This window comes from Poeciliopsis prolifica, unplaced genomic scaffold (assembly GCF_027474105.1).
Source record: "Poeciliopsis prolifica strain line A6 unplaced genomic scaffold, Auburn_PproV2 SCAFFOLD014, whole genome shotgun sequence".
NCBI lineage: Eukaryota > Metazoa > Chordata > Actinopteri > Cyprinodontiformes > Poeciliidae > Poeciliopsis > Poeciliopsis prolifica.
The window spans coordinates 11,784,326-11,802,584 of record NW_026562389.1 but is presented as its reverse complement, the minus strand read 5'-3'; the positions used below and the strand labels follow the sequence as shown (position 1 = coordinate 11,802,584).

Sequence of the window (18,259 nt, the reverse complement as noted above, 5' to 3'; positions counted from 1 at the left end):
GAGTCCAGACTCAAACACATGCAGGACGGCGGCCCCTGAGGGCCCGGGTCAGGGACCTGCTATATCTGTGCAGACAGTGTGAACGCTCTGACTGGAAATGAGTTTTCACTGTGGAGCCAGATGCTGTAAGATGCATCTGGCTTTATAATAATTTAATATTATAAACTTAAACATGTCACAGACAAACTTGACCAACTATCAGCCTGATCAGAGTTGGACTATAAATCTGAATCATGTCCACAATTAGAACTGAAACCAGTTCAACTGATGGGATTCCTGGGCATGAACTTTATTCTGAGTCTGTGCAGAAAGTTCAATAAAAACACATTAGAGACATGAATATTTCATAAAGCACATTAGAGAAACAATAGGAACTCCCTCTCGTCAAGTTTCATTTTGACAGGTGCCACGCCCCTTTTACAGGAAGTCCCGCCTTAGATGACCGGAAGTCCCGCCTTAGATGAACGGAAGTCCCGCCTTACAACCACCCCATCCCTCCCTCCCTTTCGAATGTGACGACGTGCCCCCTCCTCCTCCTCCTCCTATTGATTTTTTTTTTTAAAGAGTAATACAGCACCAACAACAGTTATTTGACCAAGTAAATAAAAATGTATATAATTACATACTATGCCTACTGAAGTTTAAATAGATTTGGAATGGAGATGTTACTTCTGATTCTGTGCCTGTGTTCAGCCAGGCCTACGACTGGGGTCTGAGCTGGGGCTTGATCAATATAGCTACGGTCTATGGGCTGCAGGGCTGGAGAGGAATGTACTGTGCATGGAGGTCGTTCTCACTGACATGGTCTGTGTGTGTGTGTGTGTGTGTGTGTGTGTGTGTGTGTGTGATACATTTCAGTAAATGTTTCTCATTGTACTTCAAGTAAATTGTATATAATTATATACTAAAACCTAATGAAGTTGAAAAATATAGATTTTGGGGCGGAGATGGTACTTCTGATTCTCCAGATCTGAGCTGGGGCTTGATCGATATATGACTTGCAGAGGAATGTAGTACTAGTTGCAGACTTGCAGACTTGCAGGCTGCAATCAGAGTGACAAATTTGCCACCTCGGGGGAATTCAGACCGATAAATCCCCACCGGACCTCCATGGGACCTCCATGAGGGCATTCAGACCACATCTGTTTTTCTCGGTTTATCGCTCTGAATATTTTTTTAAAGACACAAGAAAATGTTTTTAGAAAACACCCCCCGCTCTCGTCATGTCGTACGATGTTTTGCACCAGGGTCCCCCCCACCCCCCCGTACCTCAGCGTTCAGCGTTCAGATTACATCCCTCCCCCTCCGTATCTGTCATGAGTCTGAATCAGCCAATAGAAAGAGAGAGGGTTTGGTGTTTTAGTATTCTTCTATAAGTAATGCTGGGAAAAATGGAGTGCTCTACTTGTAGCAGTCGGTTGTAGTAGAACTCTACAATGAATGGGAATAAACGAGTTCATTCTGCTGTTGAGGATAATGAGTCTATCTCCCCTCCATCATCTTTTTCAAGTCCGAAGGAGGAAATTTCTAAACTGGTCGATATCTTCGAGATAATGGCTAACACTCCGGTAGTGAGTAAGGCATGGCTTGCTGAACAACAACAAACTACCTATTGTGTATGAGGTCCCTATAGCAGTGAATTCTAACCTGCAACCTCTTAGGGGTCATCCAACAAGCTCACCTTCATCAGCTGATGCATCAGGTGATGCATCAGCCTCTGAAATACCGGATAAAAGAGAAGTATTGACGAGCGGGACATCTCTTCTGTGTGAGACCCCGGTATCTATCTATGACGACTCAAGGAAGGGGGCGGATGCCCCCAGGAAATCGACCTATTTTTTATGTCGTGTGCAGAAGCCGGTATGGACGACCCTTAAAGAAGAATGGTCTTTGGAACCTCATGGACTGTGGGGCTCGTGGGGATACGTATTCCGCTATGAAACTGGGGAGCTTCTCTTCTACCAGCTGGATAAGGAAGAGGAACTTGCATCTTTATCAAATACCTGCAGTTTGACGTATAAAGACTGGGTGGTCCTAAGATTGGCAGTTCCCCGTGCCAACGAGGACATGGAATTATGGCGCTCAGAGGAAACTACGACGGATGCCGAGCCTCAATCTGGAAAAAAGAAGAAGAAAAGACAGCGCTTCCCTACCGACACTGAAATTGGAAGGGGAGGAGTTCTCTTCAGCGCTATTTGGGAATCGAAAACTACTGAATCAGGTCGGTGGTCTTTGAGGGCAAGCAGGAGGAGAGGTGAGAGGGAAAATTCCCCGGAAATGTTTGTATTGGAGGCTTTCAATTTGGACTGTGGGGTGTTCAGAACCATGCTAGCCCTCCCCTATGATGCCTGGTCTGAGAAAATGCTAAAAGTCGGGGATAGAATCTCCAATCTGTTTTGGGATTCTCGATGCTGGTTCGATATTCTATCAGTGAAGAAAACGCTGTCGTTTCCAGTCCATCACCTACATCTAAGACGGATCCTCTTCTGGACCCGCCATCTAACCCCCCCCCCCCCCTAAAACCTTATATACATAGGGAAGGCTTGCACGGATTTCAGATGCTAGACCTCAAGAACACGCGGGGGAGGCGTGTTATTCGACAGACAGTGTCTTCTACCCGCCGTCTCCTGGGAGCTACAGCAACACGGGCCCATATCATATGCCTTCGCCTGTGTTCTATTCTTCTTCTTCGGATTCCTCCCCCGCTCTCTCTCCTAGTAATTTTCTGCCAGCAACTACCTTCGGTCTAGAGAGCTACCGTCTAGTACCGCTGGCTGCTCCTGCTGCGGCGGACTCTGGAGACCCCGCTACCGGCTCTGCGGGCTCTGCGGACTCTGCGGGGTCTGGAGACCCTGCTACCGGGTGTACGGGGTCTGGCGACTACTCCCAACCTCCGGCACCTGCTATGGAACATTCTGCTATCGGCTACAGCCAGCCCCCACCTTCTCCCATGGAACAAGAACATCAGCAGCAGCAAGAAGATGAAATTGACGGGTGGGTACAGAGCACGCTAATTGGTAATGTAAAAACAGCCGTGCTACATCTATTCAACTTGATTTGTGTGAAATATATCAAAGAAATTTGTCACGGTTGCCAGATTGATCACCCATCCCAGAGACAGCATATCTGCCTAGAAATTCCTGAGGAAGATTTCTATCAGCTCAACTTTCATATCATGAAGCAGCGACTTCTAACTCCACGCTTCATACCGGCTGTACAGCAGTCCTGACCCAGCGCCGCATTCTGGCAGAGGATGCAAAAGTGAAGGTGATTGCAGAGACTGTTTTACACGAGCTGAAATCAGCAAACGGAATCCAATCCGCAATTAATGAGATGTATCAAAAAATGGAGGATGATGAAAACATCAAGCAACTTCGCTCTGTTTCAGAATGTTACACTCTGAATGAATGAAAAGTAATTGGTCTTGTATAATCTTATTCAGTATAAGTTTGTAGTTCTATCAATTTAGTTCAAGTATTTATTCATACTTGTATTATTTTTCATCTTATTATGCATGCGTTTGTATTTGTTACTGGATTTTTAAAATAAAAAAATAAAATGAAAATAAATAAATCCTTTGTACCATGATCTTGTTTTCTCATTATTTAAGAACCGCTCACTAAAGCAGGGTGACAGGATGGCGGAGAAAAGGTTAATGAAAAAGGTGTATTACACCCCGTCACATCCAGGGAGTTTCGGAGGAATGGAAAGAATGCATTAATTTCCCGAGAAACAGAGTTTTTGTTACTAGGCCTTTAAAACAGTTTCAAGCAGACCTCTGTGACATGCAGGCCTTGGCTGAGGAGAATGACGGGTATAATTACTTATTGACGGTCATTGATATATTTTCTAAAAGGGCCTTTGTACGTGTTTTAAAGAGAAAGACAGCTGACGAAGTGGTAAAAGCTTTTGATTCAATTTTAAGAGGCGGTACGACTCCTGAAAAACTACAAACGGATGCAGGTAAAGAATTTTTTAACAAAAAATTTAAAGCTTTGATGAAAAAGCACAGTATTGTGCATTTTACCACAGCAAGTGACAAAAAAGCCTCTGTCATTGAGAGGTTTAACTGTACATTAAAAACCAGAATGTGGAGATATTTCACGGCTAATAATACCCGCCGTTACATAGATGTCTTGCAAGACTTAGTGAAGAGTTATAATCATACTTATCACTCGTCTATAAAATCGACCCCTATCGAAGTGAATTCAGAAAATGCCTTTCAAATCTTTCAGAACCTGTACCGTACATCCTCGGGCAAAACCCGTAAAAGAAGCAGCAAGAATTCCAAACCTAAGCTTAAAGTCGGGGATCTCGTTCGATTATCTAAATTACGTGGAGTTTTTGATAAAAAATATGAACAGAGTTTTACGGATGAGGTGTTTACAATAGACAGTATCATACTCCGATCTCCTGCTGTATATAAAATTAGGGACTTAGATAATGAACACATACAAGGTTCTTTTTACGAGGAGGAGCTTCAGAAAGTCAAACTGTGTAAAGACAAGATATATCACGTGGAAAAAATATTGCACAGACGCTCCCTAAGAGGCGTTAAACAAGTTTTTGTGCAGTGGAAAAACTGGCCTCAGAAATTCAACAGCTGGGTTAATCAAGCGGACCTTGGAGAGATATAAAAGACACCTGCGAGAAAAACACTTGTCTCACAGAGCGTCATACAGCGAATGATGAAGGAGGAGGAAGGATTTTACGTTACTCTACCCTCGAACGCGAGTGTAGATGTTTTTAAGGATAATACCATCTCGAGTTTTCGCGTAAATTTAGCGCAACATATTAATTTAGAAGGTTCCTGGCAAGTCGCCTTGGCAGAGATTTCTTATCCGCACACTTGGCAAAATGTCCCTGAAGATTCCGCTTATTTCGACTGGAGGACCGTGGATCAGAAAAAGTCTGTTCGACAAGGTTTTTTGCCCGGCTATTACAAAAAAATAAAACAATTGCTCGGGGAAATTGAACCTATTCTCAGAGAAATAAAAGCCGACATCTACTTCCGCCTCTACACGTTGTAAATAGAATATTCTTTGAAACACAAGGAAGATATCAGCTACGTTTTCAAGCTCCTGTCGCTTACATGTTGGGGTTGGAACCGAACAAATGGATCGGTTTTGATAAAGTCAGAAAGACGCATCCTATTGATATGAAAGCGGGGTTTTACATGATATATTGCTACAGCAACGTCGTCGAACAGCAAATAGTGGGAGATAGTTATTCTCCTCTCCTGCGCACGGTAAAAGTGGAAGGCGAATTTGGTGACATAATTACTCAGACTTTTAACCCCGTCGACTACCTTCCTGTGGCAAAAAAGCATATTGAAAACGATTCAAATTGAATTGAAAACAGACCAGAACGAGCCGGTAAAATTTACCTACGGAAAATCAATTGTGAAATTGCATTTTCGGCCTACGAGGCCGCGTGGAGGCTTGAGATACTAAACTGAGATACTAACTAACTAACTGGTTAATCTCTGATCAGAAAACGAATGTATAAAAATCGGATGATTACACGATCGTCATCATTCATTCATACCGGCTCATCGACGCTCAGCGCCGCTCAGCGAAAGAGAGTATTTACCTAAAAAAAAAACTACTGGTGCTTGCTGCTGCTGCTGAAAACATGACTCTGATAAATCTGAGAGATGATCCTCATCGCTTTGTACATTATTACCATGAGCAAGTGGGGGGAGGGGGGCTGCAGGGTTTAGAGGATCGTCGGTGATGTATGGAAAGGGATTAGGTTCAATATTCTCAAGATTATTTCGCTTCATAACGCCTCTAGTTAGATCTGGTTTTGCGCTGGCTAAACCTCACTTAAAAAAAGCTGCTACTAACATCGCTACAGATGTCATTGGTAGAGCCATGAAAATATCTGGCTCTAAAGAAGGTCAAGAAGGGTCAGGGATCATGGTTCTGTCCAGAAGAGGAAGAACGCATCCGCCTGGAGAACGCGTCAAACATGTTCAAATACGCAGAACACTAAAGCGAAAGAAATCAAACGGGAAGAGGAAGGCAAAGGGGAGGAAGCCCGCTCGTAACAAGGATATATTTCATTAAGAGAAAAAATATATATATATATATTTATAAATAATATATAATGGCTCTTTTACATCACAAATCGCCTGAATGCACTCTGACGGAATTAGATTTATTTTCTGCTCCTATGACGCAGCTATCTATAGAGGATAAAACGTACACAGAAATTTTACCGCTGTCGGCTCCGACTGACACTTCACCGATAGAGTTTCTAATACCAGGAGGGTCCAAGTACCTGGACCTAAATGATACCCTGCTTCATCTACACATCAAGATCACCAACTCGGATGGTAGTCAATTGGCTAACGACGAGGCTGTGGGGTTAATTAATTATCCTCTTAACACAATATTTTCGCAATGCGAAATCTCAGTCCAATGTGATATCTCAGTCCAGCTCCACTCACCCATACAGAGCAATAATCGAAACTCTGTTAAACTTCTCGGAAGATACCCTGAAATCACAATTTACAGCCGGTCTGTTTTATAAAGACACAGCGGGTGCTATTGATTCTATCGTGACTACTAATGGACCAAACGCTGGTTTAAATAAAAGGGCTTCATTCACCTCTGAATCTAAAGAACTTCATCTTCTAGGCCCAATTCACGCTGATATATTTTTCTGTGAAAGGGCTCTGCTTAATTCTGTGGATTTGAGAATTAAATTAACACGTGCCAGCGATGCTTTTTGTCTGATGGGAGCACGTGACTCCACCTTCAGACTGAAAATATTGGGCGCTTCACTTTTTGTTAAAAAGTGTCTGTTTCACCGGCGGTTCGATTAGGCCATGAATCTGCTTTATTGCGGGGAAACGCTCTGTACCCGCTCTCCAGAGTGAACGTTAAAACTTACTCTATTCCACAAAACTCAAGAATTTGTACACAGGAGAATCTCTTTCTAGGAACCATACCGAAATATATAGTTCTAGCATTTGTCAACCACGAAGCTTTTACTGGGCAAAGAGACCTGTCACCTTTTAATTTTAAACACATGGACATTGAATACGTGGCTTTATGCCAAGAGGGGCGTCAAATTCCAGGGAAGGCTTTTCAACCGCAGTTTAATCACGGGACATCGGTCAGAGAATTTTACAAACATATTTCAGCAACAGGCCGTCAGTTAAAAGATCTCCCGCTGAGCATAGATCGTGAGGAATTTAACAACGGGTATTCACTTTTTGTCTTTAATCTCAACCCAAGCGGGAACCTGGATGCTCTTTCGATTGTTTCTACAGGAAATTTGAGGTTAGAGGTTCGTTTCAGAGTGCCTCTGCCTCATACAACGACGTTAATTGTTTATACCTGTTATGATTCCATTCTGGAAATCAATTCAAAAAGGCAGGTCTTGGTGGATTATTATTAATTAAATAATTATGAACAATCATCAGCTGGAGAGTCTGTTACATCATCTGCTGGGCAAAGTATTTTGCGGAGTCTGGGCGTGCGATGAACTGTCATCGCTAGCGCGCGAGTACGCAGAACCCGCGTATTTTATTGTGAACACACATCCCGCACACATGCCGGGAGAACACTGGCTGGCCCTGACTGTGGAGAGGAACGGGATTGCGACGTTTTTCGACTCGTACGGACTCAGACCGGATTTTGAATTATATCCAGCAAGCATCGTAAAGTTTTTAAAAGACAGATCTTCAAAAATAATATATCATAATAACCAGCTTCAAGACACCCTGTCAGTCGTATGCGGTCATCACTGCGCTTTCTACCTCTGCAAAAGAGCCTGCGGGTTATCAATGCAGCAAGTGCTAAATTCATACACAGCTGATGCGGTTAAAAATGATGTCATGGTTTCAGATTTTGTCAAGAAACACCAACGTTGTATTAAAAACCAGAAGTATTGTTCTTTTAACCACGGAACATGTTCCATGCAAATGTTTAAAGAATGTCATAAATTGTTGATGTAATCTGATTGTTATCATTGTGTTTTTATTTATTTTTTTGAAAACAAGAGACTGTAAACTTGAAATATTTTTTTAAATAAAATATTTTATTCAAATATATAACAAAAAAACATTCATCGTCATGATTTTTATGGGGAAAAAGCAATCCAATGCGATGGATTTTTTTTTTTTGTACGACTACTTTTTCTTATATTCATCTCATTGTCAAATTTGGGGGATAAGATGAATTTCTTTTTTTCACGCCTATTTTTTATGTCAACAATCTCATCATCATCATCTTCTAAATCAAATTTCGGGGACAGAAAAATCTTCTTTTTCTCTCTTCTTGAAGGATTTTCACACCGCCCGTTTTAAGGCGCAAATATTCATCACGAGCATCCGGATTGTGATGGGGTTCTTTTATGACTTGGGCCACCACAAAAAAATGACGGGCCAAGGCCAGGGATTACTTTAGTGAGATTTATTTTTTTATCAGTGCAGTGAATCAACAGTGGCAAATGCATAATATTTACAAAAATGTCCAACATGAGTTAAAAATCAACACAGCACAGCAGTACCTTCAAGTCGCAGCTCATCACCTCCAATGTGACACTTCTCACGCCTAGGTGCAGACTGCCCTCTATGAAACAGAGCCCTGCTTTTATAGCTACAGGCTCCGCCCAGAGGAAGTCCCATCAAACAAAACAAAACTAAACAAAACAAAAACTATGCAATTATTTCTAACTCAAATTCTTGAAATAACAATAAGGAACAATAAGGAAGGAAAAATAAATAAATTTATAATCAAAATACACCCAAACAAAAGAACAAGAACAACCAGCACATTGTGATGACTACACATCACGTAATTGGCTCCCGGTGCGCTCCAAGCTGGAAACAACTTCCCCCAAAGAAAACCGGAAAAACATGTACCTGAAAATAACCGATTAGAATGAACGTCAAACGAAAACACCGCGTGTGCACCCACAATGAATCGCCTCAATCCAAACTAAAAGGAAAAGAAACAGGTAAGTTTAGAATTGTGCATGTTTGCTAACAGGGACTCTCCGATCGTGACGGCTCCTCCGTCACACGGATTAATAACAGTAGATACCGGAAAATTGATTTCATGTAGAGTGGAAAGGAAATTACTCCATCCTGCAGGCGCGAGTTTTTGATACTTCCTTTTGAAAGGCGTTAGAAGATTTTTGAGTAAATCAACCATATGCGAGCCCTTGTTGATTTGTCCTTTATAAATAAATTCCGCACTGGATGTCCAACCGCCGTTAGTCGCGGCTGTTAACTTTTTCAAAACGTATTCGGCATTTTTACGGTCTCTTTCAGGAAGTGCTTTCACAACGTCATCCGCAGTTTCATCCAAATGTTTCTGAATGGAAACATCTTCGTGTCTACCCGCTGTCGCTGCTGCTGGTGCTGGTAGTCTAGACACAGGATTGTCCCCGGCACGCTGCAGAGTCACAGATAACGAGGGTTCATCTTCTATCTGACCTTGCTTGATTAAGGATTGGTATCTTCGCAGCAAAGCATCATATTTCTTAATTTTTTCATAAGCGGTCAACTCCGCTTCGTCCAGAATCGCCCTCATTTGAGAATCCAAGTCCAGCTCCGCGGCTTCTCTGATCGGGGTCTCTGAAGGATTCAAACGCTTAAACTGCTTAAATTGCTGAGGTGAAACCAGAAACATCTTTTGAGATGTTCTAAGAGCCATTACTTTTTTTTTCTTTTTCTTTTTTTATCTGTGAAGGACCCCGCCGAGCAAATTTCCAATTATAGGGCCGAGAGCAGCTTGAATCGGTAGAATAAAGCCTCCTCCTTGAGATTTAATAATCGAATGCTTGCGTTTAAGTGTGGCTCGTTTATCAGCTAAAAGTCTGATGATTTTCCGCTGCTTTTTCAATTTCTGATGCTGGGAAGGTGTTAGTTTAATATTTCCTTTTAGAATGTTCAGAGCAATCTCGCATAAAGTCTTAAGGAAATCGGGTGAGCAATGCATTAAAACAGGGGTGTCAAAGTCAAATGGACGGAGGGCCAAATAAAACATTTGGCTACAAGCCGAGGGCCGAACTGTCCAATCTTCATTGAAACCAAGATTTAACCTACTGAAAGCATAACAAATATATTACAATATGATTGGATAAATAAAGCAATATTTTCTTATGACTCTGTCAGTCATTTTTAATTTCAGCAGGCACAAAATACAAATGTCCTTTATATAAAAAACTCATAACATGAACATTAAATGTATGAAGTGATATTATTTAAGGCACCATCAGTATATTCTTTAATTTAGCAAAAATGGGCTGAATTTAGGCAACTTCAAAGAAATAAATAATAAACAATTTTCTATCATTCACTCAACTGAAATAATTAAAAAGAAATATTGCCTCGAAATACAATAAAATAAAGTGCAAAAATCTCTTGTTACTTAAAACCAATAGCAATTAACACACTGGACTGCATCTGTCCTGCTCAAATGTACATTGACTTTCCTTTCTGTGCTTTCTCTGGGTTAGTGTGAAAAAAGGAATTACTGATTAACAAATAATAACAATCAAAAGTCATTTTCTCTGTTAAATAGGAGACAATTTTATCAAAAGACTATTGTCCACTTCACGATCTATTTTCCATGAAAGGCCGAAAAACAAGAAACACTCCCAGGAACGGAGTCGGCAAACAAAAACAACATAGTCAACACAGACAAGAAAGCTTTAAAATCCCTGAGGGGAACAACCAAAACAAGACCTTCTTTGTGTGCATATTTAACTTTTAAACTTGAACAGAGTATTAACTTCAAATATGTAATTGCACAGTAAACATTACTGTATTATTACTGTATTTACATACATTTGTATACATTACTGTATTACTGAAACACTACATTACGTTTTTGAGGCTGAGGCTGATACTTGGTGGTGTTTCATCTTTTGCACAAGTTCATCAAAGTTCGGGGTCAGGCTCTGAGCTGAGGAAATCCTCAGAACTGAGTAAAGGTGTTCAGCAGTAAGTCGACTTCTGTCTGATGTTTTGTTCAGCTTCATTAATGAAAACAGTTGTTCACACAGGTATGTACTGCCAAACAGACAACGTTTGAGCAGCCTGGGTGCGCAGCTGGGGCATTGTGTCGGGAAGGAAGCGCGCAAACTCCGCAGCACCCACTGCTTCGTATTTTGCCTTCAGCGCATCATCGCATTGTAGCTCAATCAACTCCATTTGGAGGTTTGGCGGTGAGCTTTCCACATCAACGGCAAATGGATTGCTGAGCAGTGCAAACCTGTTTTTTTGTGCTTCAAAGTCAGCAAATCGGTGTCGAAAGTCAGCAGCGAGTATACTAATTTTATCAGCAAATTCTGTGCTCGGGAAAATACTGGTAGATAGCTCATCTTTCATGGTCTGACAGCTTGGAAAGTGGCTCAAGTTTTCTTTCCGCATGTGTGCCTCCCACAGAGTCAGTTTGGTTTGAAACGCCTTCACTGTACTGTACATTTCAGAGATGACACGAGCCGACCCTGCAGTTGCAGGTTCATTGCGTTCAGGTGACTCGTAATGTCACACAGAAAAGCCATTTCACACAGAAACCTTTTGTCTCGGAGTTGTGTTGTGTCTTTCCCTTTGCTGTCCAAGAACAAACAAATCTCCCCACGAAGCTCGAAACACCTGCGCAGCACCTTTCCCTGGCTTAGCCACCGCACCTCAGTGTGATAGGGCAAATCACCATGCTCCGTTTCTAACTCGCTCAGAAATGACTTAAACTGGCGGTGATTTAACCCTTTGGCTCTAATAAAGTTAACTGCGCATGTGATGGTGCTCATTACATCTTTCATTTTCAAGGCTTTACCACACAACGACTCTTGGTGTATGATACAGTGATAAGCTGTTAGCTCACGTGTGACGTTTTCCTTCTGCATCTTCTCCCGTATCTTTGCCACCAGTCCACTCCTATGTCCACACATCGCAGGTGCTCCGTCTGTTGTCAGACCCACGAGTTTTTCCCAAGGCAGCTCCATCTCGTTTACACATCTTGAGACCTCCTCATACAAATCATGTCCCGTAGTTGTGCCATGCATAGGACGTAGCGCTAACAACTCCTCAGTCACGTTTAGGCTGGAGTCCACTCCGCGGATGAAAACTGACAGCTGGGCAATGTCAGAAATGTCTGTGCTCTCGTCCACAGCCAGGGAATATGCGATGAAATCTTTTCCCTTTGTAACAAGCTGCTCTTTTAGATTGTCAGACAACAGGTCTACGCGATGAGCAATAGTATTTCTGCTCAGGCTGATGTTTGAAAAGAGCTGTCTTTTGTCTGGGCAAAGTTCGTCACAGACTTTAAGCAAACAGTTTTTGATGAAATCCCCCTCTGTAAATGGCCGGGCTGATTTAGCGATCTCCTCTGCTAAAATAAAACTGGCCTTGACAACAGCCTCGCTTTGTGACTGGGCTTTTCTGAACAGACCCTGTCGAGATTTGAGGCCTCGTTTTAATTCCTCGACCTTCTATAGCCTTTGTTCCATGTCCAGAATCTTGTTTTTGTCTTTGTGTTTTGTTTCATGATGCCGTCTCATATTAAACTCTTTCATCACCGCCACACTTTCTCCACATAGAAGACACACAGGTTTTCCAGCTACCTCCGTGAACATGTACTCAAACTCCTACCTTGTTTGAAACCCCCGGTTTTCACTGTCCACCTTCCGTTTTGCCATTGTTGATGGGTATCTGTAAGATAACTTTTGCTGGTATGCTAATGACTGATGCTGAATGACTGCTGAATAAATTAAGCCGCCTCCCGCTATGCTCCCGCTCGGCGCGTCCCCGTTGCATTGTGGGAAATGTAGTATTCGTGCGTACATTATATCTGCGGGCCGGATCTAATAATAGATTAATATCATCACGGGGGCCAGGTAAAACCCTCTCGCGGGCCTGATGTGGCCCGCGGGCCTTGACTTTGACATATGTGCATTAAAATATCTTTCCGCTTCTGAGGTGTAGAATGATAAAGAGCTCTAAGAAGAGGGATATTACGTCTTATACGCGCTGACATCCTGTTTTATTTATTTATTACTTTGGTAAATATACAGCCAATTGCTCTTCAGGCAGTATCCCCGTTCTCAATCTGTATCGTTCTGGACAGGAGGGAGTCAGATCCACAATTAAATAACCATGAGGTTCTTTTGTCGCATCTTCAAAACTCTCCAGGAAACTCGCTTTTGCTGAAGGGAAAATCTGGCGCGCTAAAATCTCCACCTGTAATTTATCTCTAGGATTCTTAAAGAGGATCAGATAATTACTATTTAGACTGATGGTGCGACTGTATTTTCCCTGCTGAAATACATTCTGAGTGAGATATAAAACAGACATATTTCTGTGATGTCGGTATTGAGTAAATAATTTAGCAACCTCAGGATGATTAGAGGCTTGGAATATGACGTCATCCAGAATAACCAAATGGCTTTTATTCAACGGGAACAATTCTTCATCCTCGAAAGAATCAGGGAGTCCTTTCACAAATTTTATATTTTTATTAACTTTTTGTAATTCAGCATACAGAGGTTGGAATGAAGTAAAAATCCATATGATATTATCAGGTACAATATTCATAACATATTCAAGATTTTGCAACATTTTTCCTACAATGTACGATTTACCACACCCGCTCGCTCCTACAACCATACATGAGAAAGGGGCTTTAAATCTGGGGTCAAAGTTGACCTCTTTTACGTCATCATCTGAATTGAACATCATTTTTTTTGTCTGTTTCTCTTTTCTCTTAAAACTCTAATAACCAAAAGGTAGAGTTGAACCATCAGAAAAAAGCCTTCTTTTGTCATACACGACCTGGAACTTTTTCAGAAATGTGGCGTTTTTTAACAAGAAGCCCTTTTTATCACGTTTAATAGTGCTTTGCGGCACCTGAATCAACCCCTCCCCTGTTTTTTGTAAGTATCCTTCTACCAACTCCTTGATGCTGTCAAAATTGACCCATCACTCAAACTCATGAGTTTGAGTGTGCTTTCACACGAATTACTACTCTGTTAAGATTTTTAGTCTGGTAAGCGTACGTTTTAGCCCCAGCCGAAGCAAATTCCTGAATAGTATCGCCATTCAGTTCATCAGTTAAATTACTGAGATAATCCCCCCGTTCTAAACGACTCTCACCATCTCTAACCCTATAAATCAGACTATCGGTGTCGATGTAAAGTACATTTTCCTGCACTCGTTCCAGACAGCTGTAAAGTTTTAAACGAGCATAGGCTGTTGTGAATGCTGCAACAAATACATTATTCACTTTGGAGGGAGGAGTCACACAGTTTTTGCTGTAAATCCATTCGATCAAACAGGTTTCAGGGCTGATGAATATAAAATACTTCACTTTATATTTACCTGAAAATAAGAACTTAAAAAACTCATCAGGCTCTGTCACAATGCTGGTTTGAGTTAGGTCATTTTGTTGTGCAAACTTTCCCCAAAAAGAGTTGAGGCAGAGCTTCGAAGTCTGACGTCTGGCAGGGTTCAGCTGAATTTTTTCTGGATCCAGCCGGATCCCCTGATTAACCTCATAATCTCTCACATATTTCAGTTTGCTCTCCTCATCCGTCACGTCAGACGGATAACCGGAGGCCTCTTGCTTGCCTTTCAAAAAAGTGTGAATGTAGGGTTTAAAGATGGTGTTGCTGCTTCTCTGAAAATCCCAAACCTCTGTGATTTTAGCAACACGATACCCACACTGCAAGGCTTTTTTAAATTCCTCAGTCACCCAGACACCTGTAAGAGCACGCTCCTCGTCGTCATGCACGCACGATTCTGTTTGATTGTTAGTCTCTGCACAAGTGCGGCAAAGAGTGAAAACTAGTTTGCTTTTAGATGTCTTGTAGGGCAGGACTGGAAAATATAATCCTCGGGGTGTGTACACTTTTGCCCTGATGAAACCAAAATATTCACACGGGTTATTAAAATCTTTGTAGATGATCATAGGATGGCCTAATGGATATGCACAAGTAGAGTTCACAAAAGGGTACAATGACGTAAAATCCACGTAACACACAGACTCACCCGGGCCTGCTGTGTAACGCAATTTCAGAGCACAAGTTCTGCCTCCATACAGAGCCTTTCGTGGTGCTAGTGGTTCAGGCGCAGCAAATTTCTCCAAGAATCTAATCACCCCTGCGTGAGATTTTTTCATGTCATCCCAGTCATGCTCCCACATTGTTTCGATTGTAACCTTGTAAACAGATTGCAGAATTCTAGTCCTTTCAACTGTAGCCGCATAAATCTGTTCTAACGGAACCTTTCTGAGCGGACATGTCTCCGTGGGGGTAAAACATCGCTGACAGCCGTGGTAAAAACACCCTCGAACGAAAACACGGTCGGTGTACCTGAAATTACAGCAAATCCATCTACAAAATATGGTCCTATCTTGCGTTCACCCGAGTTCAACGCGTGTTCGATGTGGATGTTTCTAGTGGTCATATTCCATTCTGACCACTGAACGGATGTGTAGCATATTTGAAAAGACAATCTAAATTGTTATTCAATATAAATGGCTTTTAACCAAGATAATAGGCCAGTTTCCTTTCAGAAGAATAGGTACGACACACGAAAGAGCAGTTAGGCTAGAGTTTTGCAGCTGCGAGTGTTTTGTATTTGCAATGTGAATATCATATTTACATATTTACAACCACAACATTGGGATATGCAAATGGCCATCAAGGAAAAAAAAAAACAAAACAATGAAATGAAAAGAAAGCAGAGGAAAAAAGAAGAAACACAACAAAGGGGAAAAAAACAAATTAATCAATCGTTCCCAAAGTTCATCTTACAACCCCTTAGTCCATCCACCCCGAATGGGGATTAATCCGGCTCACAAACAAGGCGAGTATCCAGGGCGTGGTTCACGTCCTGGGTAATTGAAAGTCCAATCAAAGAAGGAACAGAGTTCTCCGTAGGATTCTCCTACCAGCTGGGTAGGAGAAGCAAGCAGTCCTCTGTCACCAACAGGTGAAATCTTTCTTTGGCTCTAGGCCTGGTCTCATAGCTCACCATCCACCTGGCCTGAATAACAAAACAGGACCACTTCCTCAATATATATTGATATGATCTAACATTTAGTGTATACACAATTCAATAAATAACATTTTGTGTTATAAATAATTCTATCATTTGATCAATTGCAATTTCATTAAATCTAAAATTCAATATAAATTACATTCATGAAACAGTCAATAAATATACACCATATTATCAATTAACATGAAATGTAAAATACTAATATAAACCAGTGTTCAATAAATACTTCAATTACCCGTTTTGGTTATCAAAAGGAGTTTACAATCAGTTTTTCTTTAGTGGCTACACAACAGCAGTGATTATAAGCCAACGCTAAGTCATTCACAAAAACACTCACCAGTTCCGCAGTTTTGTGGCATACTACCGGATCTTTTTCATCTCACTTTCCGGCTCACAATAATGGGATCCTATAGTTCAGCACATTAAGTGAGCATCGTACACATTTACAGCAATTAAATGATGCTACGCTTTAACTGACCTGCCAGCTCTGCTCCTTCCAACGCGTTCTACCCTTCACGCCCTTTCGCTTGAGCTAATATACCTAGCCGGTAAACTGGAAAGGTACATGTGACCCCAGTACTCAACCGCGATTGGCTAAACGATAATCTCGCGAGAATCAATCATAATACTATTAAAACATCGCGAGATTTGAGGCTAAAAGGCAAAAGAGTAGAAAATCAGAGGAATTGAAGGTTTAAAATTACACTCGGGTTACATCCTCCCCCCTTAATTCCATGCAACACCGGTGCATGCTAAATTATCTGAACACTATGACGCACAGGAGCATCTGAAACAGGTTCAGCAACCATTTCACCATAAGCAGTAGCTAGACTGTGTAAAAGATTTTGCACTACAGAAATTAAAGGATTTCCTAAAGCAGCATACTGAAAGCGCTTAATTGGTTTTGGCTCTCGACTAGACCGACGAATTGACTGTTCAGCTTTTAAACCATCACTAGCCTGATGAGCATCTTTTGGTGATTCTGTGGAATGTGATGCTGGCATGGTCGAATTTGGTAATGTCTCTACTGGGCCATGGCTCTCCAAATCTTCAGATGGGCTTAGCTCAGGAACATGTTCAAGTTCAGGTGAATTTCCTGGGTCCATCTGATCTTGTGAAGGAACTTTTTCCAGGGCTGGAAGTGGATCCATAGCATCAAACAGTAGAGACGGCTTATCCTCATCAGATGAAGGATTCTCTTTTTCCATCTCAGGAACTGAGACTCTATTTATGGGCTGGGTAGGGCATGTCCCCTCAACACTGACCTTCACAGTTGGTAAAACTGAAAATCGAGATGCCCTCCAGTCCTCATCCTCCTCATCTGGGCTTTCCTCCAATTCTTCCACTGGTTCTTGTAGACTGCGGGTCTGCGGCCTATGAGCCGGTGTGGAAACTGGTGGGTCAACTTCAGTCTGAGGAAGAAATCCACAAGGGAGAAGAAGGTCGCGGTGCAGAGTCCGGGTCCCTCCAGAGGGATCTCTTTCTGGTCTTACAATATACACAGGAAGCTCACCCACACGACCAATCACCACATAGATGTTTGTCTCCCACTTATCCTCCAGTTTATGCTTGCCTCTGAACCTCACATTTCGGACTAATACTCTATCACCTTCTTCAAGACTTGCTGATTTTACTCTCTGATCAAAACGAATCTTGTTTCTTCTTGCCATCTTTTCTGCATTTTTAGAAGCTAGCTGAAAACTTTCCTTCAGCCGAGAACGCAGGTTCTGCACATATTGAGAATGTGATTGAGATGATAACTCTTTGACAGGCAAGTTGAAAGCCATGTCAACAGGAAGTCTTGGACAGCGGCCAAACATCAACTCATATGGAGTAAAACCTGTAACCTCATTTCGGGTGCAATTATAAGCATGAACAAGTGGCTTGACATACTCTTTCCATCTAGTTTTCTGCTCTGGCTCCAAAGTACCCAACATACTGAGCAAAGTTCTATTGAACCTTTCAACAGGATTTCCACGGGGATGGTATGGCGTGGTGTGTGACTTTTTAATGCCAGCAATATTGCAGAGCTCTTTAATGAGGTGAGACTCGAAATCAGGCCCTTGATCCGTGTGCAGGCGTTCAGGAAACCCATAATGCACAACAAAATTCTCCCACAGACATTTTGCAACGGTCTTCGCTTTTTGATTGGCTGTTGGAAAAGCCATAGCATACTTAGTAAAATGATCTGTGAGGACAAGAATGTTTTTAGTGTTGCTTTTATCAGGTTCAATT

At 41.8% G+C, this 18,259-nt stretch overlaps 1 protein-coding gene across 1 annotated transcript; it reads right to left on the bottom strand.

The window, feature by feature from the left end:
- Nucleotides 1–10,845: 10,845 nt before the first annotated feature.
- LOC129366047 (general transcription factor II-I repeat domain-containing protein 2-like) lies at nt 10,846–12,663 on the bottom strand. Its single transcript, XM_055039635.1, is given in 3 exon segments — nt 10,846–11,044; nt 11,046–11,466; nt 11,469–12,663. Coding segments are annotated over 3 exon segments (1,815 nt in total).
- Between the last annotated feature and the right edge of the window lie 5,596 nt (nt 12,664–18,259).